The 27,850-nt window shown below is 42.2% G+C and overlaps 1 protein-coding gene across 1 annotated transcript in view; it reads right to left on the reverse strand.

The window, feature by feature from the left end:
* Positions 1 to 9,701: 9,701 nt before the first annotated feature.
* EFCAB11 (EF-hand calcium binding domain 11) overlaps positions 9,702 to 27,850 on the reverse strand; it is a 418,365-nt gene continuing 400,216 nt past the window's right edge. The window contains exon 6 of the mRNA XM_078662054.1: positions 9,702 to 10,018. Coding sequence (XP_078518180.1) covers positions 9,937 to 10,018 — 82 coding nt within the window. The 3' untranslated portion in view covers positions 9,702 to 9,936. The remainder of the gene's footprint in view (positions 10,019 to 27,850) is intronic.

Here is a 27,850-nt window from a genome sequence, read left to right on the forward strand (position 1 = left end):
ATGTGTGCTTAGCTTAACAAAGGTATTTATTTAATCGAAATCCGGATGCAAGGCCCTAAATTTGTGCAGCAGAGACCTCATGACTACTGAGTTATTCCAATGTGTAAAATAATTGCTATATGCAATCTATAAGGCAGCAACACGTTTTTTTCTCATGTCAATTTAGCCGTATTATGCTAATTAACTTGATTTTGACCTTTGCACTCTACTGTAATGGATGAATGTGCATTTATTAGTATAGTTTCTCTAAATAATGTGCTATTGGGCTTTAACAATTTTTTTTTACTGGCATTGCATTTGTGTATGTACAATTAATATAGATTTTCTTCCCAATTAATCATTCCATTTTACTCTAGTATTTCTCTTTCATTCACTTTTATGTTTCTTCTTTCTGTTATTTCCCTTTAATTATTTTCTCTGCTCATTTTACGGTCTCATCTACATTTTATTTATATCTCGTATTTTCTTTCTATTACTTCCCTTACAGGCCTACCTCCTCCGGCAAACAAAGCTAACTAGAGTGAGTGCTGCTTTCTTTTTGCTTGTCAAGTGTTCTTCATCTTTCCGAACAGACATGCTGATGTTGTACAAGGGGACAGAAGGAATGCAGCTCGTGCACAGTTACCAGCTGGCCCATCCTTTTATGCCCCTGGGATTGGTGCATTGCTCACCATAAGTGGTAATTTTCACTGTGCTTTTCGATCACATCTGTTTTTTTTGGGGGTACATTTAATATTTTTTAAATACCAAATCTGCTTTTTCAATAGAAATATATATGCGGAGGAAGCTTGGCTACCCATTTGGATTGCGGACCTGATTTCAGGTTTGCAAAACCCGAGAAAGGGCAAACATAGGCTCAATACCAAGAGGGCACATTATGCAATTAAGATGTTTATGCTGTCTGAGAGTAGTACTGGATAGGTCTATAATTTCATGGTGTACACTGGTAGGGATTCTTCTATTAACCCCCCTGTTGTCTGTCCCTTTTTGAGGTTAGTGAGAAAACTTTGTGGGAACTTGGTAGATGACGTTTTCACAAAGGTGACCATTTACACGTAGTTAAACTTCTACACTGGTGTGCAATTGTTCAAAGTGGACACTGTTGCATGTGGGACAATCCATTCTAACTGTAAAGATTACCCTAAAGAGCTTGTAAAAAACTTCAGAGGGGAGAGTGCAGTGCCTTGCTTAGTGATGAACTTCTTGCTATGACATTTTCAGAAAGGAGAGATGTCTATATGCAGACAACCATTCATGATGAAAGTTCTTCACCTGTGACTGTTTGGGGTTAGGTTGCTGAATTGCGCAAACCTGTGTGTATTTTAGACTACAATAAGCACATGGGTGGTGTAGACAGAGAAGATCAGAGGTTGGGGTTTTACAGTGCTGTTTGTAAGTCATACATTTGGTGTAAGAAGTATGCTCTTTAATTTGGCAACCTTCAATGCTTTTGTTGTATTCAAGGATTGTTCTCCAAATACAAAGATGACTTCTGTTCAGTTTCAGCAGCCTGTAATGGTGAGCTTTGTTGTAGTGGAGCAGGCAAGTGTTCCTAGAGGTTAAGTGGTGGTTGATGTGGCTAGATTGAAAGACCTCCACTTTCCTGATTACATTCCTCCCACACCCAAAAGACTTTCCCTGTAGGAGATGTAGAGTCTGTGTCCAAAGAGGCATGCAAAAAGAGTCAAATGTACTGCCCAGAGTGTCCTTCTAATCCAGGGCTATGTGTGCCCGCATGTTTTAAATCGTACCACACGCAACTCAAGTTTTGGGAGCAACCGTGACAAAAGTGAGCTGACTGGGTAGTGTTGTTTTGTATTTTTAATTCAGTTTCATGGTTGGCAGATGTTTGATGTATTTCGTTAGACCTGTTACGTTTGTAGTCATAGTTGGTTTTCCATCTCTTTCAAATTGGCTTGTGTTTTAGTTTTTGTTAAAGAAAAATGTAATGGTGGTGTCAGTGAATTACTCTCGCTCCCTCGCAGCTCCACCATTAAGTGAGGCCTTTCCCCGAGCCCCTGCACTCTCGAGTGTTGGTGTTCGAGGCCCTCCTCCACCCGCAGGTTTCACCTGCGCCTCATCCCTGGTGGTCCAATGGACCTCTGTCTCCATTCTCTTGCTCCGCTTTTTCACTCCTCTTTTACTCGTTTTTCCCCTCACTTTTATCTCCCACCTTCACTCTCCTTCTGGGTCTTACCCCCATTTTCTCTTGTTTCCCCTCAATTCAAGCTCCCCTTTCACTCTCCTGTGTCCTCTGTGTCTTTCCTCCACTCTTTCTTGCACTTTTGCTGCCTTATTTGTACTTTTCTCTCTCTTTTTGCCTTTTTCGCTTTGCCTTTTTTAGCCTGTTTTTCCCTGCCGCTGCTGCCCCTGCGGCCGGCCCCTCCCCCGCTGCACGACCAGTGCGACCGGCCCAATCCAGCTCCCCTCCCCGCTCCCGCCTCCCAGCTGTCCAGCCCTCCTCGACCCCAACTTAATGGCGGCCACTGCACGGCCACTGCGCGGCCCGCCGCCGGGGCGCCAAAGACAAGCCCGTCTGCAGTCGTCCGCGACCCGACTGCGACCAGCGCCAGGAACTCTGGATCTCTGCACCACCAACGCTACGACCCAGCGGCACTGCATACTCTCAACCCAGGCCATGACAACAACTGCAAGCTAGCATCACCAGCCAACACCCACTGACCCTTCAGCTGTCACTGCTGCCGGCACACCTGCAGCACCACCAAGACCACTGACCCAGCGCAATCCGCCCGCAAGAACACAACCGAACCGAAGACCCTGCAATGCATCCTCCTCAACGTCAGATTCCTCCACAAACACGCCACTGAAATCTGGGACCTCCTCGACAGCACTACCCCAGACGTAGCATTCTTTACCGAAACCTGGCAATGAGGCAAAATATTACCTTTTTAATGGCAGCATTCGTAATCATTGTTTTTCTGAAAATCCCAGCCGTGTCTAATTAGGGCGAAGCATGTTAATGATGGAGCGGAACGGCACGAAGACGCCTTGAGTTGGCATATTAATTGTGTTTAGGGAAAGAAGCATGAATTGCTTTTTTTTCTCGTTAACATTTCATATCTTAGGTCGGTCATTAATTTGCCCCTATTTTGCTTTTTATATAAACAAGTACAATACTTTCTAGAGAAGATACCAAGAGGTTTTAGGTAGAGCCCGCGAAAGGTGCATGTCAGGTATTTAGTGTCCGTACTTGGGGGTGGAGGCTTTGGGAGCCAAGGTGCAGGACTACCCGGGCCTCTGTTCCGGCAATGCAGGGCACATGCGGAATGGCGCTGGGGGGCACACACTCACGCACCCACCCACCGTGAGTTAAATATAGCCAGCCTTGGCCGCGGCGAACAATGGCCGGGCTTGGGTTACACGGCAGCAGGCTGCCGCTGTTTGTTGTGAGCGGAGGGGGCGCGGGCGGGGCAGAAACACTTGAAAGGTGCGTGGAGAGCGAGGCTCCTCGAGAGTGGTCGGATGGGGCTAGAGAAGGATTCCACGCAAGTGGAAAGCGTGCAGACAGCACAATTTGAAGCACGCAGAGAGGTGTGCAGACAGTAACCTTTGTTGCAAGTGAAGAGCCGCCAAGACATCAACATTTGCTGCGAGCAGAAAGTTGTGTTGGCGGTAAGATTTTCCAGAAGTGAAAGGTGCTCAGACATCACCGTTCTCCAAAATTGCACAAGTGTGCGGAGGGCAAGACTCGATGCCAGCGGGCAGGATGCGAGGGCACTCTGCTCAAAGAGAAAGGTGAATGCGAGTGGAGGCATTGTCAACACAAAGTTTGTGTCCTCGAGAGGCAGCAAGCCCCATCCTTTTCAGACTGGGGGGCGTGTTTTTTTGACTGTTGTTTACATTCTGGCCAATGGAGAAGAGGGGAGAAAGAAAGTAAAAAACACGCCCCCCCATTCTGAAAAGTACGGGGCTTAGATGGAAAGAAGAACGTCACTGGGACCTCTTCTCCAATGGCTGGCCACCGTTTAGGAGGCCAGCCAATGGAGAAGAGGGGTGGGGCTTAACCTCGCTAGAGACACTCACTCTATCCCATTAAGTCTCCCCAGCGACACTGCTCATGTGTGCAGTATTCGCAGGCGGAGACCTAAAAACATGGATTCTGCTGGCTGAAATATGATGTGTCCTAGGTCACATTTTGGCGTGTTTTGTGTTGCAGGAGCAAGGTCCAACCAAGCAAGAGGGGTACAAGTTTATTGGGAGAAATGTAGAAACATAGTGGAACATTTGTTATTAACAATCGAACATCTCTGTTTGTGCCTTTCCAATGTGTAACAAGACATTTTACAAAATGCCCTCTGAACACATGCCAGTACGAGTACCCATAAATTTAGAGATGTACAAACAACCAGTGCTCCTAAACTCAGTATCTGGTTTACATTTCAGAGATACAGAGTTTTTCTTCATAACCTTTTTCCATTCTTTATAATGTACTATATGAATTGCTGTATAGTCGGTACACAATGAAAAACCATTGTAAGGTGCAGCTCGGTTGTTGGCTCTGGTACCGTGGATTCTTGATGGTATATTGGTTTCGACTGTTACTTTTCATAAGCATACCTTGAAGGATCTACACAAATGACCCCTTGCTGAATTCAGAATGTTTTCTAGTTTTCAGAAATGTACATCTTTCCGGGATCCACCATGGGTTTCACACCAGTTTCTACTACAAACTGGAAAGAGGCTGAAAGCACAAACATTAAGAAAAATTGGCAATCTCCCTGTAAAATGACAAAACTGTGGTAAAAGAATGTTTTTCTAAATCAAGTCTGCCTGTTCCTGAAAGCTGAGAAGATGGTGATTTTAGCACAACAAACCTTTCGCTGATGCCATTTGCAGGGGGAAAAAACTGGCACTTTCTTCAGCATTCCCCCCCCCCCCAAAAACCAATCGAAATGTCGCAATATTTTGGCTAATTTCTCGGTCCCCTCGAGGGGAATCCACAAACCGTGGGTACCTTTGGAATCCCCAGGATGTTGGAAAAAAGGACGCAAATTTGGCATGAATAGCTTATATGGGGGAAAAAAGCATGAACAATGCCAAATATTCAAAAGAAGGCTTAGCCCTGGGGAGAAAAAGCCTAGCAGCAAAAAGGTTAAAAAGACCTTGCACGCAAAGCCACAGGTTGCTTTGCTTCGTAATCACATAACGTATATAGGAAGCAGGTTACATTTTGAAGCTCTGCACAGGTGCATCAGGTCAGTTACACAGACAAGCAACCTCTGGCAATAACGTGACTGAAATTATATGAATACAGCATTCATTGCACGATCAATTTATGTCATTAAGAAACCCTTCAGGATATCTTGTCATTGATGTGCTAATTCTGGTACATAAATTGTTAGCACAACACAATGGTAGCTTTCGAGCAGTCATGTTTAATATTTAATAAACAGGAATACAGAGTGATCATAATAGCAATTTTTCAGTGCATCTTGGAGCAAACAGGCTCATTGTGCTTTCTGATAGAGCATTTACGTTTACACAAGTCGAGCAGTTATTTAAAGTCCCCACAGCTAAAATATTATTAAGCGGGAAGTTAAATGAAAATTGTAACATCTGTAGGGGGACAAGTTAGGGGTGCCCACTGTCCCCACTACTTTTCAATCTTTAGATTGAACCCTTGGCGGAGAAAATCAGGAAGCATGAGAAGATAATTCCCTTTCAAGCTAGGGGTTGACAAAAGAATGTGGGATTATATGCGGATGATCTGGTGTTGTGTACCTCAAATCTCAGTCTTGCATTAGCAATAGTTTACGAGCTGGCTGCGGGTTTTGGGAAGATCTAAGGCTATGAGATAAATCAAGGTAAAACAGTCATCGTGGCCTGGAATATTACTAAACAAGCGAGTTGTGTCAAAAAGGAAATGAGGTATCTGGGCTTTGGAATTGTTCAGAAAGTAGAACAAATCCCTGAAACCAACTTTCAGAAGATTAACAAGGAAATCGGGAAACTTTTGTTGGGGTGGTCTCGCCTGCCATTATCCATCTACGGAAGAGTTAATATCATTAAAATGACAATCCTCCCAAAAATGACTTTCCGATTTCAGAACATTCCTATGGCATTTAAGGAAGGGTGGCTTAAAAAGTCCCAGTCAAAAATCCCCAGCTTCATTTGGGCCTCTAAAGGAGTGTGTATCTCATGGAAAAATCGAAGATGACAATATGAGAAAGGGGGCTTGAGGTTGCCAGATTTATCTTACTATGCCTGGGTTTTCCAATTAAAAGGAGGGAAAGGTCTGTTTAAGGCACCAGATGGTTCGGAAATAGGAAAGATGTATACAGCAATGCTAAAAGGTGTAAGAGCGGGAGAGCATGGTTTTATTCATAAATATGGAGACCCGCGCTATTTAAAAAAGATAGGTCTGAAAGCCCTACAGGGCTTAGCAATTACATGGTACAAAGTCAGGAGAGAACTAAAAATCAACTATTATAGTGGGATGGTGCCTATCTTTGACTCTCCGGGATCTCCCGAGTGGTCGAAGGATTGCTTGGCGTGTCCATTAAAAGACACAGGAATAACTATCTGGAGCCAATTGATGAAGAATGGAGTCTTAATATCTTGGGATGAGGGTCAAGTATTAGCTAATGGTCGATTATCAAGATTCAAGTATCTTCAAATGATGAGTTGGAGTGTTACAGATGGTCTTGAAGCAGGACTGCCTAATAAACTGGAAACAAGCTTGGTAGCTGGTGTAACTCAGAAAAAAGCGGTGGCGAACGGGTACTGGCTGTTAGTGGAGATAGCAGATTGCGATTTCAACTTGCCAACGGTACTGTGGGAAAAGAGCTTGCCAGGAGAGCAGATCGAGGCGAGGATTTATGGCAAGTATCTAGTGACATGTTATACTCCACAGTCTGGCCCGAAAATTTAAGGCAGAATCACCTATTTTGTCTCCATAGGGTCTATTGGATGCCATACAAACTATCTAAAGTGGGGAATGGAGTTGTGCTAAGATGCCCTAAATGTTGTAAAGAGAAAGGTGATGACACCCATATGTTTGTAGAATATCAGGCGATTCAAGGTTTCTGGCTGGATGTGAGTCATACAATTCTTTTAATACTTGTTGAAACGATCCAGGTAAGCAAATCTTTGGTTTTCTTTGGGCTTCCCGATAATTATGAATCTTTGTTAAAAAATACCAAAAAACTGATATTTTATCTAATACTACTCGCTCGTAGAGAAATATGTAAAAATTGGGTCAAAGCTACTCTTCCTAATAAAATATAATGGTGGGCCTCAATAAAATATACCAAGATGTTGGATAGAGTACATAAATGTAAGCGGAATGATTTCTGGCTTCCCTATGAGAACTGAGAACAATCATTTATACAATAGTCCAATGATTAGGCTTCTATACTATATTGCTTTAATACGCTGGTGATGGCTTACAGACGACTGGGCGAAATAGTCACCGATGGTTGAGTAAAAAAGGCAAGGTGTAGAGTGTACCATCCCGGTAAATAAAAGATCACTGGTTGGCGCAATCTCAGAGGTGATTAAGGAGTAAAACTCCTGTATACCTGGGCAATGAGGACAAAATACGAGAATTTTTTTTTTTAAATTAATTTTAAAAAAAACAAGTCGAGCACCTTGTTCTTTGGAAGTTAGACACACAAAATCATCAGTGCTTTGTCAAGGAGACTGAGTGCCTGCGGCAATACACAAGTTGCATTCCTTCAGGAAAGAAGTCTTAGTAGCTATTGAAGACGTGATGAGGTAACCCATCATGGTCTGCTTTGGCCTGGTGATCTGAAACTAAAGTCCATGCTGGGGAAGAAATGTTTAGTCCCAGCTGGATACTTATTTATCATTTGGTAATCTCAGCTGAACAGGTATTGGAAGAGGATAAATGCTCAGGCTCTGGCCCTTTGGCTTGGAAGTATATATTAAGTTATGGCTATGGAACATCTCTCGGAGGAAAGGGACAAGTTTCTCCCGATCTGGTTGCCAATGGTAGATGGCCAGTAACTGAAGAGAGAATCACTCGCCTACACTGTGGCTAGGAACTTTGGCCTTGTTTGATTGGTCTGTGTCACCTATGCGCTGGTGTGGCAGTAGCATGACATTTATTTTTCCCTTGCTTCTGTTCTCTGCCTCCTCTTGCCCTTAGCTGTGCTTTTGAAGGTGTATTTGTGGATATCCTTGAAATTTTGTTTCTACTCTTTTGTTGCATACCTCCCCTATACGTCTTTTACTTGTGTTGTACATACTGGCTATACGACCCGCACCTTTGGGATCAGGCCCAGTGGAGGTCCAGGATTTTGGCGAGTGGGATAGGTTCAAGGAGGGGTAATATCTAAAGGGTGATCTAACCAGGGCGTTGGCGCTCGAATGGTAGTGCATGTGTATTGGTATCTCCAACATTCGTATCTGCTGTGCTTAAAGGTAGGGAGAATCACCCCACTCCCCAAATCTGAAGATCATTGTTACGACCATCCTTTATCCCAAGCACTCACAATTATATTTAACAAATTTCTGACATCCTCATGACAACATTCATTTTTTATTCCTAGCCAATACTTGTTTCGTCGCTGTTTGGGATACACCTACGACTTCGTCAGGGTTACAAAATACAGATAATGGTCCCGTACGTAATTATAACGTTTCATAATGTAGCTGGTAACCCCTTAATAATAAAGTGACATTCGTGAACATTGGGTATAAATTTGGTTTGTGAACAATCCGAGCCTGTTCAGTGGAGACCCATGCACAGTCATCAATTCTTAAAATTAAAACTACATTTCCATGAGGCGTTTCATGATTAATTTACATTTGTGATTATAAAACACAGCAGTAACGGATAATCGTAAGTGACAGCTGCTCCTTGACATTCCTGTCAGGCCATCCGACCTGTATTCTTATCTCAACCAAAGAAGTATGGTCTGCAGTGAAAATAAATCAAGGGTTCAAGGAGGGAAGGGGTGAAATAAGAGCGCAAGTAGCTTGTCCATTGGATGCTGATGTGTCAGTGTTGTGTTTCAGTCGCGCAAGCGATGTGTTTACAGATTACTTTTTCTCCTAATAAAACTTAGTTAAACCCAATGTGAAAATGCACCTCTTTTGTCACAAGCACAACATCGCCACCAGATCATGACTACTGATAAGCGTTATATTAGATCAACAGTAACAAATGCCGTTAACATTTGAAGGCCTAAAAGGTTTGGCCTGGTGTGAATTTGATCGTGGGTACTGGCTCCTTGCTAATACCATTACAGAGACTGATTTGAGAAAATATTCCTTGTCACAACACTGAAAAGGCACGCCACCAGAATAGAATTTAAACCTCATTAAATAGCCACAGGCCGGATTTTGGCGACTGGCAACTCTAAGTCAATTTGTAACTACATCTTTTAAATTAATGTTCCTGAAGATTAAATACTATAATATGCGAAATTGCTTGGATCCCAGTTCTCGAATTACCGACTTAAGAAAAACAAGTTAACAGCGGAATGCATTGCTCAGATTCTCTCAGTACAGAATGCATGCAGAGCCCCTGCACCCTATATATGCTAATCCAAGGCCTTTTAGTGCCGTCAAGCGATACTCGCAGGCCACCACTGTTCACTAACAATATTTTGTAGCCCTGGGCCAGACCATCGGATCTCATATATTTTTTACTCACATAGGAATGCATAATTTAAGCCTCAATTTGTGGAATAAGGCACAGGGGGATTCTATCGTGATGCTGAAAACACTGTATTTATTTTCAAGGTAAACAAATTGACACTAAGCAGTATGGAAACATGAAAGTGCTACAAAAGGACGCTCTATTATGGAGAGCAAGCCTCGGCTTCTCTCACGAACAGCTCTCCTGAGCACACCAGAGCTCGTGTGCAATGGTCATCCTCAGATCTGCTAGGCTGCAGTGTGTATTTCTGAAACACAAGGCGCATCTTTGGCGCAAGACGGCGAAGGTTATGCTTCTTCTTGTCCATAACTGATAGCGCACTCAAAATCTTTATAGCTGACGTGACCATCAGAATCTTGATCCACTTCCCTATAAAAAGAAAGAAAAAAGTTACTTAGCGAGTTAACGTTTGCGTTCTCTCTTTCTGATGCAATGTGTGAACAATCTTGCCACCTTGTAGCATAACCAGAAACCATGTGTTAGAATTAAAAGCCCCATCAGGTGAGTGATCTCACAGTACATCTCAAAACCCAATCAGAGATAATCAACCAAAGCAACATTTTAGAAAAATGCTTATTGTTCGTGACTATATGAAATGTTGTTACTGGTTGAGGGGGTGGGGGTAGTGTAACCCTTCTCAAGCAGAAACAATTCTTCTCAGGATGGAGTTCCAAGCTAAACCTAAATGAGTCTGTGCTCAATCCTCGGGTAGCTTGGCACAGAACAGTCAAGCTTAACTCAGAGACAATGTGTAAAGTATTTGTGCAACACTTTAAACAATAACACATTGAAAACAAACGACAAAAAGACCACACACCAGTTTAGAGTAATCTTCAATAAATAAATAAGATCAAAACAACAAAAATCCAGTCAGTAGAACCGGAGAGGTGCATGTTTAAAGAGTTTAGTAAAAAATAAAGCCAAAAAGCTCAAAGCACCAACTGTGGGTATCTGGTCGCCCCAGACCGGGACAAAGTCACAAGTTAAGGCCGACTGCGAAGAAGCGTGGGCCGGCTACCGGGACACACTTAGGCCTGCTTCACAAATTAACACCAAACATCAACTAGACACTTGCTCTCTTTTAAAAATAGGGCTTATTAAATGTAATAAAGTAACCCCAATGTTATCTGATGGGGTAACCTTGTATTGCACAGAACCATGGGGTTAAAGTAAAGCATAACAACATTGGTCCTAACAGATACATTTCAATGAGGTAGCATAGCAACTCTGGAGGTTTTTTCTAACAATCCCAGCTGAAAAGTAATTGGTAGGAAAGAGCTCTAGGTCCACACTTAAATAGATCAGACATTCTTTTGTGTTGCATATAACGAAGAAGGTTCTCCCAAAGTGAACTAAGTGAAGCAGCATGGCAAAAATGAGGAGCAATGGTGAAGAAATACAATGATAACAGGCAGAGCCCTTGGCTGTATTTGGCAACTTAAAATTATAGATGCAATATAACATTCTCAGTTTTGGAATGTCAGCCACATTCTGTTATGCAGTACAAAATAAATACATTTCGACACAACACAATAGATTCATTCAACATGGTCTTCCTCAGGACAAGGAGACATCTTCAAAACGAGGGGAGAATATAACCTCCCCTATCATTCAGAAATAGTGCAGAGAGAAATTCTGAATCCATTGCTAGTGCTGGATGCGCTATAATAAATCACGTCCGCGCAGGAGTCATGAAAACAAAGCAACTTAACAGAATACACTAGCAAGTGGTAATACTACAAGCTCATATCAAGTGTCAAGCAATTTGCTTGAGAGGAGGACCTTGGCTATTCAGATGACCTTCCAAGACAAGTTAACAATTGTGTCTAAGATACCACTGACAACTCACATAGACTTCAATTGTTTCTGTCCCTCTGTACATATCACCTCCTTGACACTTCTAAATACGCCCATGTTCCCATTCACTTTGTTATTCCCATTGTATGTGCACTTTTTGTGCACTGCATTGCAATTCGCTTTTTGTGATTATATGCACTGCAAGCAAAGAATAATATACATAAGCAATCTGGGAACTGTACTTTTCACAGCTGCTTAGAGTGTGTCTTGGACTTTTCAAAAGCCAGGTGCAATGATGAAACAATTAGAATGATTTGACACTAATTTAGTTTGGTTGTCATGGAAAACAAAGACTTCTTCTCACCTTCAGAGTGTAGATTTTTTTCTTCAGTTTGACCAGACTGAAGAGCACCGGCTTATACAGGAAGACTGATCACAAAGCACGGGGTAAAACTAAAAACCTTTAGAAACAAGCATTTGCAATGCAATAGGTCGCCCATTTGCAAGAGTTTAAGCTATTGGCATTGTAAATGACAATGCCCTTTATTCATCTGTTTTGATGATTAACAAATAAATGAAAGGCATTGTCATTTACAATGCTAATAGCTCAAACTTGAAATGTGAGAAATATTTCATTTCAAAGAAGCGTCCGCCATTGGCCCGGGCTGCTTGGAAAGTGAAAGCACGCATGGAGCGCTGATTGTTGCAGGAAAGCACGTTGTGCCTGCAATAGGAGAAACTAATTAAAGAAAATAGTGCTTACAGACTAAGTTAGACATACTGTGTTACAAACAGAAGTTAAAGGGCCAGTCCTCATGGGAGGTTACAAATGAAGACAAGGCGGTACTAAGGAGGGACTAACAATCCTATTAACAAATTTGAAGCCAGCATTTACAAAGGACAATGACACAAGCCAATGAAAAATATGGGCAGAGTGTGGGCGGAGCTTCAAGTTCATACTCTAATACAGCATGCCTCGCAGAACAGTGCATGCACTGCCCAGACTCGACCTGAAAATGGAGAAAAGATATGGAATAAAAGCAGTAGACATATAGAATGTCACCATCCACATTAAAGGTTAAATTAATAGGAAGTCATAGGCATCTAAGGGACAATTGGTCACTATATTTAATATTTAGATTAAATACACCAAACAACTAACTGGTAGACCAGTGATTATGTCAAATGAAACATTTTTGCATGAAGTGGTAGACAAAAAGGGGTTCTTTGGATTGCGTTTGATAATTCTAATTGCTAATTTGCTTTGATGTCTGGGAGGAAGGAACTACACCTCCCAGGCTTCATTGGTGTCTGCCCTGCAAGAGGAGGGGGAGGAGGCTGAGACCCACCCCCAACACCATAAAGCACTTCTCAACACGGTGCGCAGGATGTGTCTGGGTGAAGTTTGGGCCAAACTGGGTCCACCTGCTCCTGTCAGCATCTGAAGATCTTGGGCTGCCCCACCCCCCGACCTTTTGACCTTTTTTAATGGGCATAAGGAAATCAGCAACAACACTATGCCCTGATAAGGAATATCCTCAACTCTTTCTATTGTAATGTAATCGACAGCAATGGTGTCTTCATTCATTCTTTAAAGGAAACTACATCATTCAATGCCAATCTTTATATTATGACTGACACTGGTAACTGAAGCTGATGGACATACATTGTTCACTATTCAAGCCCGCAACAGCTCTCCACGGGCAAGAAAAACAAGCATTTGCACTACAATCCGTCTTACATTTGTGAAAATTAGAGCTATTGGCGTTGTCATTTTTTTTACTTTTGTTTTTTCTTTCAAGTTGAGTGATTATATTTGTATAGCGCTATTGCCAATCGTATGCCCTAGCGGTGCTAGAGAACTAGAAAATGGGAAATAGGTTACGAGGGAGGGGATGTGGAAAATAAATTACACCAATGGAAAATGGATTTGAATAATAGGGAAGGAGTTGCTGCAAAGGGTCGGGGGTAATGTATGACAGGAGAGAGTGAGATACTAGAGCACGATGTGTGCGTGAGAGACAGAGAGAGCGATAGAGAGTTTAGAGAGAAGTGTGAATGAGTTTTGCGGGAGAGAGGGATGGTTAGAGAATAATGGGGCAGGGGAAAAGGAATATGAGAGAGACTGGGTAATACTATCGCCAGTTTACATTTGTATATGTTTTATTAGCTGGTAGAATGCACCCAAAAAAGGAACTTTATTTTTTAAATAACGGAAAGAAATAAGAACAGCAAATTAACTGGTAAAAGAGAAAAGAGAAGGAGAGGGGAAGAACCTGTTAGAAAGAACATATGATTATTTACAGAGAAATGGGAAGGAAAGGGATAAGACGAGAGATGGGTATTTATCGAAAGTGAAAGAAGAATTTGGCAGGAAAATTGGAGATTTGTAGAAAGAGGAAAAAGAGAGACATACTAAAGAATAGATTAGGGAAGAAATCATTGAGGGAAGTTAAGCGGGTATTTATTTGGAAGGGGAATACTAGCATGAAAGGAGAAGACGACAGAGGTGCAAAGAGGAAGTAAGAAAGAGTTAAAGTTAACAAAAGCATGGAGAAAGGGAGTAGTCTGTGAAAGGGAGAGAAAAAAAAACGGAAAAATTATTATTGGTAAAGAGATAAACGCTATGTGTGGAAGGTGTGGTAGATATTAACAGGATGGACAAAACGAGAGATACAGCCTGAGAGCGGGGAATACACGAATGAGTTGCATAGTAAATAGAAAATGTTGCCAAAAAGGAACGAATAGGCAAAAACCTATGTGGTTGATGGTAGGAAAGGATGCCAAGCCATGTTTTAACCAGAGTGGGTATGTAGTGTACAGTGAAAGAGAAAGGAAATACAAAACAGAAAGACAACATTCAATACCATAAAACCATTAACTTTGTAAAAGAAAACAAAAACATGTAAAAAACAAACAAACATTATACTGCACAAAACTTTAGAATTTCTGTGGATTCCCTGCATAATTTAAAGGCAATTATGGGAGACATTTATCTTAACATCAAGCGTGATAGGTTTAGAACTTTTTGTTCTACGTATGGAACAATAGATTACAGTAAGTGTTGAATATACACTTTCTGCAGTTTTCACTAAGGTAAAAATGAGGGATTAGCAGATCTGCCAAGTTTGTCAAACCCATTCGTAGTTAATTGCTACAGTCCAGTTTTGTATTGCATTCTTGGTCTAGTAGTCTTGTTTATTTATTAAAAACACTAGGACACCAAACCCCAGGAAGTAAAAACAAAAAAAAGCTGTACTGGAGTCGTTAGTTACTCATGCACCTGGGAAACTATGCAGCTATTAAAGCGTTTTGTCAAGAAAACAATCATAACAACTCTTAAATTAAAGATGGAAGTAGCCAGGGTTTGGGTTGGCGAGTAGGTTGCTAGAAGGGAAGCGCATCAAAATGAATATGACGGATAGAAAAATCAGGTGTTAAAATGCATCAGAACCTGAAGGGGATGGTATGGGCTATTCACATGGCTCCTGTGAAGAGTAACTGAAATGGAAATCCTTATTAGAAGGCAGAAAAGTCAAGTTGAACAAGGTAATGGTGATAAGCGAACACAGGGTTTAAGGCGTTAAACAATAATGGTGTGGAAGGGGAAGGTGCCTGGGGAAGCACACAGAGGTGGGGATGGAGGGTGCCACATTTCGGGAACCTTGGCCAGGGGATGGCCAAGAGTCGAATTGCAATGTGGGGGAACGAGGCTGCCCATGAGGATTTAAGATAAGGATAACGGGTGGGGCCTCCCAAGAATCCCTTGGGCATTCCGTCACATCTGGTGTGGTAGTAGGGGTAGCGGTGGCTGGCACTAAGGGGTGCGGCATCCATAGATGAGGGGTTGCATCCTCAGGACATGGTTATTAGTGGGTGGGGAAGGTTGGGTAGGAACAGGCCTGAATGGAGAGGTGAAATTAGGCATAAATTAAGCACCTGGATTGCAACAGGCTGAGCTCTCATGGGGAAAACACTAGCCCAAGGCGGCACATTTTGCTTTTCTTTGCAGCTGTGTCTCGGTTGTTTACCTCCTAATAGAATAACTGGTGTATTCCGGGGTGAAACATCATTCAGGACAAGTAATAACCATTCTCGTTGGGATCCCAGAGGAGGACCGTGTAGAGCTTTGGGCGTGCATCGCGCAAGGATAGGCGCAGTGCCAGGGATAGTGGGTGTAAACAGTGGGGTGGCAGAAGGTAGATGGTATGAGAAGAGATTGTTTGGAAGGGTCTGCCTCAACAATGAAGCGTTGACTTGGAGCTTATAAACTAGCTATACTTGAAGTTTGTTTTACAAACACCTGATGAAAATAAAGTAATTAGCAGGGGTACTGTTCTACCTTTTGTCATATTGCTGTAAAGCAAACTACGCCATAGGAAACATTATGTTGGTACTTTTTTCAAACCACACAATAGGAAATATTATTCTGTGGGTGTTTTTTTCAAACCATGCCAAAAGAAATAATAACCATCATGCTGCAGTGATCCCAGCTCCGTAACAATACTCCCCACCGAAGTAGGGGAAGAAATATCTTCGCCATTGCCCCAACAAGACTTTTGTCCAAACCGGTCCTCACACTCACATTTGTCGCAGACCATGACTGGTGTTTGGAGAAATAACTTCTGCTCCTCAGTATTAGCCCGATAGATCCCCACAATAGGAGCCCTAGATCGCAACCTAACGACAGGGACGGGTCAAAACAAACCGGAAGTGACCGCTCTTCAACAACGCCAACCTCCGCTATCAATTTATTTCACCGATCACCAGCGCCTTATGAACTATCCACCAATCAGAAAAGAATCTCTGTGTGGCTGTCATTTCCGCCAACCAAGAGGTCACGGTCAGTGTTCTGCCAATCATCACTTAGTTTTGATGCATTTGAATCAATATACTGCAACACAAAGTGAGTGTTTTTATTGAACTCTTGCGATATATAACCTCCTAAAAATGACCCTCTCCTTTTGAAAATCGCAGCTGTGTGTTGGGGAAAGAGCGTGCGGGGGATTATTGTTTGTAGTACGCTTTTTATGTCATTAGTGCTGTTGTTTCCTGGTGCTACTGCTGTACAGCTTTGAGGGCTGCTGAAAATCCGGAAAAGCAAGCAACACAGTATAGGCATTTACATCTGTATTGTCTCTGTTGCACCCCCAAGGAGGAATGGGTCAGGGGTCGTTGCATGGGTAGAACTGGTGATACCTGTGCCGCTCACACAAATGCCTGCTGTCTCTCACAGAAGCACAGTTCAATTTCGAAAACAGGCACGGGGGCATCACTGAAGCTGAACAGTGGTTTTGAGGTCGGTGAAAGCATGCGTGTGCATTACTTTTATCAACAAGGCGCCTGCTTCACACGTTAATGAAACAAAGTGCAGCGGCAGGCCGTACTGACACTGCAGATCTCCCCCTTTGCAGCAAGCAGCAATGGGCAGAGAGGGCAGGGGGAAAGGGAGGGGTTTTGAAGAAATAGTACCTGCATCACAGTAGAGGGTGATTAAATGAAGGGTAATTAATGTGTAGTTGAGTGGTGATCCACAGCACGAAACCGAAAGTGATGTATCGGGTCGGGAACCAATTAGAAGGCAGTAAAGAAGTGCAACGGTGGAGTCAACCTATAGGAAGCAGCAGGCAGGACTTAACTCCTTTTAGCGAATACAGCAGGTCTAGCAGACAGCGCATGCTCACTGCCAGGCTCGAGCTAAACCTGACTTTCCTTGTAATACATGATGCTGGGGCAACTCTATGTTAAAGGTGAATGGTGGTGCAGAATGTAATAATGTTGTTGTTAAATCTAAGATATCCTTTTCTACAACTAGGCTATCTGGTTATTCCTTGTCAGCTCTTGAGTAAACTACTATGGCTTATTCTGGTTTGTTCTGTACAAGCTTAAAGCAATGGAGAACATCATCTCAAAATTAGAAGGGCATTGTAAGGTTATTAAGCAAGTTTTATTCTTGTGGCACTTTAACCGATGAAATATCTGAGGCAAACAAGCACGAGCGTAAATTATTGTTTCATTTACCAATGAATGCTATCTACTCTGCGCCAGCCACCACTTCCTATTAATTCATCTGTCTCTTCTATTTTTTAACCCCCCAATAAATATTTTAACAACTGTAATACCCAAAAATAGGTTGCAACCTCAATTTGTTTTCCACCCTACAACTTTCAGCAAATCCCACCCCTTATGTTATTGTCATGACAGATAAACCACCTCTAATAAATCAGAAAAATACTTCAGGCTAAGAAAGAAGATAACTTTTTGGATCTGTTAGATAGGTGATAGCTGTTGCTTTATCATAGTTAGACCAGGCTATTGGGTCAGAAATGGCACAAATCTGGGGTGAGGAAATTCTATTGTGATACACCTTTGACAAGCCACCATGTCTGGTAATTTATTGTTAGGTTATCATGTACACAGTCGCGTTATAGCTGGATTAAGGTGTTCACTATGGGTTTCTTCTACAAACCTGCCACTCAGCCTCCCAAACACTCCTGGCAACTTGAGAGAACACATGGTCTTTAGCAGCAGCAGCTGGAATGTAGGCAGAGTGGGGGCGGCGGGCATATGTGGTGTTGGTGCGTGTATGCAACCATGCAAGGTGAGTGGTCGCTGTAAATAAAAAGAGAAAAACACTTACCTTTCTTGCTGCATGACCTCAGACATCCTCCTCGCTCCAGTCTCCTCGGGCTCCAGTAAATTTCTTTAAGTAATCCTGGCGCCGCTCTCATGTTGGTAACCAGCATAAGAGAAGCACCAGGATTGGACAGAGCAGCCTCTCTCAGTGCTCTCAAAAGCGCTGGAGGCCCGTGCTTTCTCTAACTCAGCGGTCTTAAGACAGCTAGGGTAGAGAACTTTAAAATGTGCATGTCTAGCTGGCCGTCGAAAGACAGCCGGACAAAAAGACATGCGCTCTTTAAACTGAAGTGCATAGCTCCCTGCTGCCACTCAGCAGCAATGGCCGCGCCCGTCCTGACACTTGGTTCACAATGGGAGGATGGAAAATAGAATTGTAATACATTAACTTCATTACCATTTTATTTTTCATCCCTGGGGAGCATTTTGGGCAGTGGGGCAAGGCTCCTCCGTCCTAATGGAGGAGCCACTCCTGGACTCTTTACAGCCAACTTGTCATAGGTTTTTCAATATCCCGACTGACAATAAACTTGCCCACTGGATAAAAACGACCAATAATTGACTAATCTGTAACAATTACATTTAGCTATGATATTAAGGTTGCTCCAGATGACCTATTTGCTTCCGACAATCTCAACCTCGGTTACTGCACTGTTGCAGGTTTACAGCCAAAGCTTGATAACCGGGATTGGCTAACATTTATTAAGCAATATAATGGCATCTGCTTCTAAGAAATCTGAACCGGTCAAACACATTTCTTAGACGGCTATACCTCTAATGCAACACATACCTCACCCTTCAGTTCTGGGAGGGCTAAGTGGGTCTTATAAAACTTATATCTGGGACATATATTTGTAAGGTAAAATTGTTCATACCGATTCACCTAACCTACATGTGTTGTGTTTGAGTTGCAGTAACTCGCATAATATTTTGATTGTTCACTTTTATTGCAATAATCAGAACTGCAACAATCCCGGATAATGTTAATAAGCTACTCAGCCAATCGAGACGTTTTCAAGCTCTGCAGAACAAACCCTCTCAATTATCCTCTCTGGGGATTTCAATGCCCATTTGTGCCTACTGCCATCAGACGCCATTCGGAGAGAATCTTGTTATTTCTGGGACAAAAGTAAAGAGAAATCTGCCAAGACACACTTTCTGAGCACAAGTCACTAAAACAGAGGCTTAAATCTCAGATGGGAATATGTTAATCGGACTTAAAAATTAATTGATTGATTTGATGATATATAATTCTGATGAAATATTTTGTTTCTTGGATTATTTGGCAGGCAATAATTTTGTCTTGGCTTCTTTTGCTATAATATGCAAAACATCAAAAATGTCTCTTGATACCTCTGCTTCAGAATTTGATAAAAATTAATAAACAATTTCACTTTTAGTGTTTTTAAGTGCACACATATTTATTGACTGCATTAAAAAAACTCCTTGCGACAAAGCAGCGTTCAAGCATGAAGAATTGATTAAAAAACCCTTCTGAACAGAAAAGTAGTTATGATGGAGGACGCATGGAACAACTGACAAAAACATGAGTGTATTGAAAGACAACTGTGCATTCTGGAAGGTTGTCAATTCTTCCTTCCTTCTTTCATGACACGAAGGTCTCATGCCTGGGAGGTTTAATCCAGTCAGACGCCTGGGTTGTGCACTTTAGTAATATCTATTCTGGGCCTGGAATAGAGCCAACATCAGAAATTAGGAGCGACATGGCACACACTTCAAGTTCTGCATTTACGATAGAAGAACTTACTAGTGAGATAACTTATAGCCTCAAGAGGAAGGCTTTAGGACCAGACGGCGTGCCCATGGATCTTACTACGGACCCTTGAGCCCCAATTTTTACTATTTGTTTAAATAAGGCCCCCAACTCGAACTTGCCCTAGTCCTGGCCACAATCAATAATAGTCCTAATCTATAAGAATGGGTACGTACCCGGAACCTGCATGTAGGATTACACGTCCTGCCGTCCCCTCACTAAAGAAACGGAGCACACTCCGAATAGTGACAATTGGTTCTTCCGTCATACACGGAGCCCATTTTTCCTCACCAACAATTACCCTACAGTGGATGCTTGTCACCATTGGTGACTCCGACGAACCACAGGCGTCTTGAGCACTTTTTACATAACGTTGAGCACTATTGTCGCACGAACCTTTTACGAATTCGGAGCCACACCTAGCTTCAAGATTCGATTTTACCTGGTCTCGAGCAGAGGCCGGGTCGGAATTATCACCGGCTAAGCGACCTGTGGTTTTATACCTTCGCGCTACAGCCCTGATGAGTCGTGCAAGCACTGTTACCGCTTGACGACGAAACACGTGTCGGCTGGCCAACCTTTCAATAAAAGAGGAACCCTGTCACCATCGTTTTCCTTTTCTGCAATTGTCAATACTTGTACATATTAATGTCCATTGTGACATCTTAACTATACTGTCAACTATTGGTGTGCATCAGGTCATTGTTTTTTTTGTCCTCGTATTGGTGTGCTTTGCACACAATTGGAGGGGTTTAGGGCATTTATCCCCTCACCTTCTTGCACCCTGACCTATCAGTATCTCACACTACCGTGTGCTGTGCGCCTAGTATTTCCCTACCTCCAAAAAAACCCCAGTTCTCTTTAGGCTTTAACATTGTGGGGAGAGTCCTTACGTACAGGTTTGTGAACTGGGCAGATGAACACATCATTACGGACATTCAGTTTGGTTTTAGACCAGGGCTGGACACTGTTAAATAGTGACTTAATTTAAACCATTCGATAAATAAATGCACCACTGCAAAGAATGGACTCATGCATCTGGTTTTTATGGTTTAAAGCTCTGCCTCTGACTGAGGCCATATGGGAGGATGACATGGGTACCCTGGATGAAGCGAAAATGGCCTTTACGCGAACTGGCTACTTTAATGCGCGTTTACCTTATCCAATTCAAATATTTTCATAGGATTAACTTGCACCCTTGGAGACTTTGGCACATGGGCGAACCCCAGGGCTGCAGTGTCTTCGCTGTTGCCATTCCCTGGGCTCCCTTTACCATGTGTTGTGGGACTGCCCAGTGAGGGGGTATTGGCTGGAGATCAACAGCGGGACTGGGTGAGTTTTTGGCCGCAGGCTGGCGCTGGACCCAATAATTATGTTGCTAGGGATTATGTGCACGCTGGGAGAGACCTATGCTACACGTGCCTTCATAGCCACAGCATTCCTGGTAGCCAAGAGAAACCTGGCTTGGAATCGGAGAGATGAAACGGGACTGCTGCGGCATGAGTGGGTCAGGTGGCCTGAACTACTGCACAGCGATGAAGGAACTGGTTTATAAGGCATGTGGGGGTCCCACATAAATATAAGCACATATGGGTGACCTGGAAGAACTGTGGTGGAATACTCTGTTGAACAACCCCGGGTTGCAATGGGGGGGGCTCTCCGCCTTCTGGGTTGACACGGAGCGCGTATATTCATCAGCGAGATGCGTTCTGTGTGGTTGTATGCTTGGTAAGATGCTGTACACAACTGTATTGTGTTGATGCACCACTGACTATCTCATGTCTAGAGCCCTGTGTTTGGGCGCAGGGTGATTAGGACCGCAGATACGAATGTGTTCTTGTTTTTGTGTTTCTCTTCTTGTATAAAACAATAAAATGTGTTATAAAAAAAAAAAAGATTTGGGACGGATGCAGAATGCCCTGTTTTTTATAACATAGATAGCGGAATTGGTCAAGGTTGTGTTCTTTCTGCCTTGCCTTTTCAGTTTGTATGTCAATGATTTAGAAAAAACCTTGGTGAATGATAGTCAAGATCTAAAGCATATTGGTATCTGCCCTAGCCCTGCATTACTAAATGCTGATGGTGCAATACTTTTGGCCTGGTCAGCTAAAGGGCTGCAGAAACTTTTCGATTCCTCTGTTTCTTTCATAGATAAACTCGATTTAAATACCAATTTTTCTAAAGCTTTTGTCATTCTAACTGGCCCCAAGACCACAAAGTCTAGAACTTATATAAATTAAATAAATAAGGTTCACACTTTTTCCTAGCTAGGAGTCCCTTTTGATAGCCCTGGAAGATGGCACCATTTGTTATCGGTCAGGAGGCAGCAATTTATCAATAAATTGAAGCTATATTTAATTCTGTTGCCAAATCTGGATCAAACTCCTGAAACCAATGCTTGATATCTATAACAGTAAATGCTTGTCCATGTCCATAGCCAGTTATGGGGGAAGGTTTATGGGAATATGTTGATGCTACTAACAGTCAAAAAGAAGAATATATATTTTGGAGACATCTGCTTACGGTTTCCTCCAGCTATTCCTCTTACGTATGCCACACAGACCTTGGTTTACCTTACCTAGAAGATGTTGTAAATCTCTGCCCACTGTCATTAAGCAATTTGGTCTGGTCCAAACCTCAAACCAGTTTTAACAGGGCTCTTATCTCAGATTTCTGCTACTCAATGACGCGTTTTGGATTACATGGCTTAAATGTGAGGATCTTGGTTGGCCCGAAATATGCCATGACCAAAAATTGAATGTGAAGCTAGACAAGGCTGGGATCCTTAGCTGCATACTTTATTATTTAAGCCAACTTGACAGAGGGCAAGAGCTTTTAAAACCAACGATCATATTGCATTCTTTTAAAGACCATTGAAACAAATGAACCATAACTCCCCCATGTGACAATAACTCATCACTGATTTCTGTTGATGCATTAAGTATCAATTCAATCTACGATGCACGATGTACTGTTCGTTAAGTATTACACTACTCGTAGAAAATACTATTTGAATCTACTTCTGAAAACATTACATTTTGCACAAACTAGACCAGCCATGTTATATTAACGAAAGGTGCCTAATGAGCTCAATGTTTTCTATGATCATTTGTTTTAAATACTGCAATCATATAAAGAGACAATATGACATCTTAGTGGAGTCTCACCTAATGTTCTCTTAATTCTCTGAAGGCTTGCTGCAAAGACTACATACATCTTCAGCTTAAAAATGTTTAGAACGAAGTATTGCTCTGCATGCATTTGCAACTGGCATTTATAATTTGTACTTGCAGATTGTTTTAGTAAAAATGTTTTTGTATTTTGTATATTTTTCTTGTATGAGAGAATTTGTCTTCTCCTGTAAAGCGTACTTGCAGAATGTATTTAGGTAAGTGGTGGACTTGGAGGCAAAACATATCACAATATTATTTGCAAACTCATTACATCACACTCAAGACCTCAAGGCCACAATCATAATGACATTCACTCTGAAGTGAAATCACATTTTGCCCAACTGCGAGCAATGTCTGGATCACTTTATACAGAAACAACCAAGAAAGCTATGCTAATATTTCTAGAATATAAAAGGCCAATGTATGACCTGGTTTAAATACTGACACTGTTCACTTTGTCGTGAAAAGATACTAGAAAAAGTCAGGTAAACACACAGAACGGTTAAGTAACTTGCCAAAGACAGTCTGTGAAGCTAACTTAGATCTCTGATGCTGACAACAACATCATCTGCATTTTCCATCCAATCTGTGCAGTACCTGTGATACATTTTATAGAGTCTCCTGATTTTTATGCCTGGATACCCATTTCCGACAAGAGTTCACTCCCGTGAGACTCAAATATACTACTTGATTATTCTCATAGACTATTAAAATACTGATGTTGGCTACCAAGTTTGGGACTGATGACCATACTTGCAAGCAATCCGTTTCATCTGGATTACAATGTGCCATCATTTTATGTAGTGTGACAATACCTAGCAAAGATGGCATGTTATGTTATGTTATATAATTTGTAGAGTGCATGGCTGCCCCAGCAAAGGGGCGTCCCAGCGCTAATCACAGACAGGCAAAAGGAAGACCAGCGCAGGCAACGCCACAATCCATTAATTCAGAAACAGGTAGGTTTTTATAGCTTTGTGGAAAGCTATGTGATCATGAATGCCTCTAATATTCACCGGGAGGGAATTCCAAAGTTTAGGAGCTAAAACTCGAAATGAACGTCCTCCGACTCTAGCTTTCTTGACCCATGGTATAACTGCGAGGTATTGATTGCAAGAGCGCAAGGGAGTGATGGCGTGTAAGGTGTAAGAAGATCCGCAAGGATTTCTGTGGATTGAGAATAGAAAATCCAGTGAGTAATACGCGGAGTTTTAAAACTAACACACTCTTCCACAAGGAGCCAATGGAGTCTATTAATAAATTCTGAAATATGGCTGGTTCTGGGAAGCCCAAACAACAGACGTGCAGCCGCATCGACACGCTCCTTGAAAAAACGTTCATTCAAGATGGGCCTGCTGCTACTGACCCGCAAGAAGCCCTATGAATAGAGTACTGATAATAAAGATCCGCAGCGTCTTAACACATTGCCATCTGTCTGCCTCTTTATTATTTCTCCTATCGTACCTAAATCTACATACTTCTCCTTTTGCAATTATCTCATTTATCAATCAAGCCTCAGAACATATGAAATTAGAACTACGATCTACATTAATTGCTCTCCTGTATTCATAAGACGATTTATGTATGCACAAACAGACAAGCAACAACACACATACACACCGACCCACCTTCTCAACCACCTAACAAGTTAAAAATGTTGTGCATGTAACAATGTTTGTTATAGTGTTGAACTGATAATCCATACCACAAAGGTTGTTTTGTTTTATTAGTGCGCCTCTTGTGGTAAGTGTGAACTTTAGGAACAAGTGCCCCTTTACTTCATGACATTGTTGCAAAAGAAAAGCAAATATTTCATCTCCAAACAGATGCACTGGGTCTGCTTTCTGGAGATGGAAAAGTTACTTACCTCTATCTTCCTCCTGCATATAAGCAGCATACTTATATGATATGCTAGTGGGTAGAGGATCACGGAACAGTTTATAACTATATTTATAATTAAAATGTACTTTAAAACATTAAAAACAGAAAAATATTTTTTAATTGAGATCACTCATGCACAAGGAATTGGATGCTGATCCGCTAGGCCAGTACCAGGTCATGCATCAATTCTATCGATAGCTCAGTGTGAGATAGCAATTCCCTTCTAATGTAGGTTAGGATTGCTCAATTGACTACAAATATGATAAAAAAGAAAAGAAAAAGCTCCCAAAAAAAAACTCATAATGAGCGGTACAAATGCATCTTAGTGCATTTTACCTCTCCAACATGAGAGAGCCTTCTTTATTTTTAAACCTCAAAGATACAGTAACAAACAATACCCCTTAATGAGGGGAGGAGTCTATGACTAGAACCGGGATCACTTAAAGAACAAATATTTAGCAAACTCTTTGTATCAGTTTTTGACTATTTAAAAAAAGTGTTTTATCTTAAAGAAAAACACAATAACCAAGGCTGACAACTCATAAGGATGTGTTCAACTTTGAATACTGATTCTTATATCACTCGTGTAGTACAACCAGTGAAAAAGGTGGCCAACACGGACTGCATGATTTTCAGCTTATGATTATGATCCTTGAGCAAAATATATTTCCTCCACAGCTTTTCCATTCCTAAATGAGAGCACTTTTCCCATTTCACCAGAAGGCATGGCTGATGGAGAATGTATGCCTTACGCCTGAGTGAATCTTGTGCTCCTGTCAAAAGTCAGCCATATAGGAATAGGCAGACAGATGTCTCAATTTTTGTCATAAACCTTTATCGCTGAAATGTTCCTTCAAGAAACTCTCAGGCAGTAATTTGCTGCAAAGCTAACATCCTTAAAGTCGTTCTTGGGGCATTTGGCAACAAATTTCAAGTCTAGAACTTAGGCCTCTGACAAGTGTTTTTGTAGTGCATGAGAATATTCATAGAGTAAATCCTCATTCTTCCTGGCGCAGTACGTCTCCACTACTTCCTTGTCAAACAAGGCCATTGTGTGATCGAATTGAAGCAAGGGTGATGGATGGTAGCTTGTCAGAGTTGGAGGCACTTGTGGTGGCAAGCTTGAAACTGTAGGCTTATCAATTTTCAATGATATCCAGCATCCAGGATTCCATGCTAATATCTTCTCAAGCCTGACAGACCCCCAACACCCTGGGAACTGAGAAGGAGAGGAGGCAGCCACTGAGATTTTGGATGTTGAACTGAAGCATTTCGAGAGCTACAGCAGTATGTTCCCATCCTCTTACTGAGGAGCATCTAAGCGGCTGGGAGGGTCTTTAATGTCAGTAATGAAGGGCGGAATCAAATAATGGTATCGTTTTTACTTGGCTCTTCATTTGAAGCAATGTTTAGCAGAAGGAGTATTCCTTTCCAAGCCATCGGATTCAAATTTATCTAAATCAGTTTTCATTATAGCGATTTATCTACAAGCACACCCACCAGAAAAGAAAGACCACTGATTTTATTGCTGTGCTTTATGCTCACGTCCCAATCAGAGTCTTCAGACTATTCTAAGTCAAAGATCATAGGCTCTGACTGACTGCTAGATGAACGAAGGCTACTGATTAAAGACTATTTGCTTCTTGTCAATCTCTTGTTTTACAGAAGCTGGTGGGTCAGGATTCTTAACTTGTCCCAAAGGAAAGGGATTGCATCTGCTCAAGAGACCTGTACAGTTTGAGGCATGCCTCAACAGAATACTAGTTACATAGGTTGTTATTCATGTACAGTACACACTTTTGCCAGAAGATGATGCTCTTGTAAATCAGGTATACTTCATTTGCACTCCAGACATGAACAGCCCATAGATTATTAGAATTTTAGAAAGAAACTATGTTAAAGAAAATTTGTGGATACGTTTCCTGGTCTTTGAATGTGTGGCCTGGTCCACTTACAACCCCAATAAGTAACAAAGTATCTTGTACATCTTTCCACCATAAAGGTGTCTGGGAGCAGTATGGAAGGAGAAAGATGGCACATTCCAGTGTTAGCTTTCAGCTGTTAAAAGGGGAAACCAGGGAAAGAAGTCACATAGAAAAAAATGGAGGATTTTGGGTTAATGGGAATTTCAAAGACAAAAATTAAGATGGTTGGAACTTCTACTTTTTTTTTTTTAAACTTGTTTTTATTGGCATTTCGTTACCTGAACAGTACAGACCATGTAAGTAATCACATAAGCTAGAAAACGCAGGATGAAATTCAAGGAGAGAGGAAAACAAGCGCAAGCATGTGAGTCACCATCATGGGGATCATTGGATTGGGTCTGCAGAGTCCGTACAGCGGTGTTGCCAAGTAACTGGGGGATAGAACTCGGGGAGGGAGCATCTGGGCGTTTGCACGGGCATATCAAGAAGAGTTGGGGGTCGGGCGTTAGAGGGGTCAATGACTCGCGTTTACAGTGAGACAGCTGCCAAAGGGAGGGAGTGTCATGTCCGATTGGGCATCGGGCCAGTCGTCCCGGAAGCTAGGTATTAGTGTGGGACTGTGAATCGCCAAAGTACGGCACTAGTCGTTGGTCAGGGGCTGCAGGCTCGCGGAGGTGGGGGGATCGGTCGGGGTGGGTGCAGTTGTAGGTGTAGGTGTAGCCGGTCATCATTGCGCGTTAACTGTCGGAAACGATGCAGTAGCATGGTCCATTCCATAGAGATGGGGTGTTTACGGGCACCTTTAGCCTCCTCCTCCCGCAGGGCGTCCTCTTCCCCCGCTGCCCATTTACAAACTGCCCCTGTCCATGCTGCTGTAGGGGGGCCCTCTAATGATCGCCAGTGCATAGCTATACATCTTTTCGCTAGCAGTAACACTAGGGATACAAAACGCCTGTGTGCCGGGAGCTGTTTCGGAATGTGGAAAATGCCCAACGCGCTGGATTCCCAGGTGGCT

This window comes from Lissotriton helveticus, chromosome 9 (genome assembly GCF_964261635.1).
Source record: "Lissotriton helveticus chromosome 9, aLisHel1.1, whole genome shotgun sequence".
NCBI classification, from domain to species: domain Eukaryota; kingdom Metazoa; phylum Chordata; class Amphibia; order Caudata; family Salamandridae; genus Lissotriton; species Lissotriton helveticus.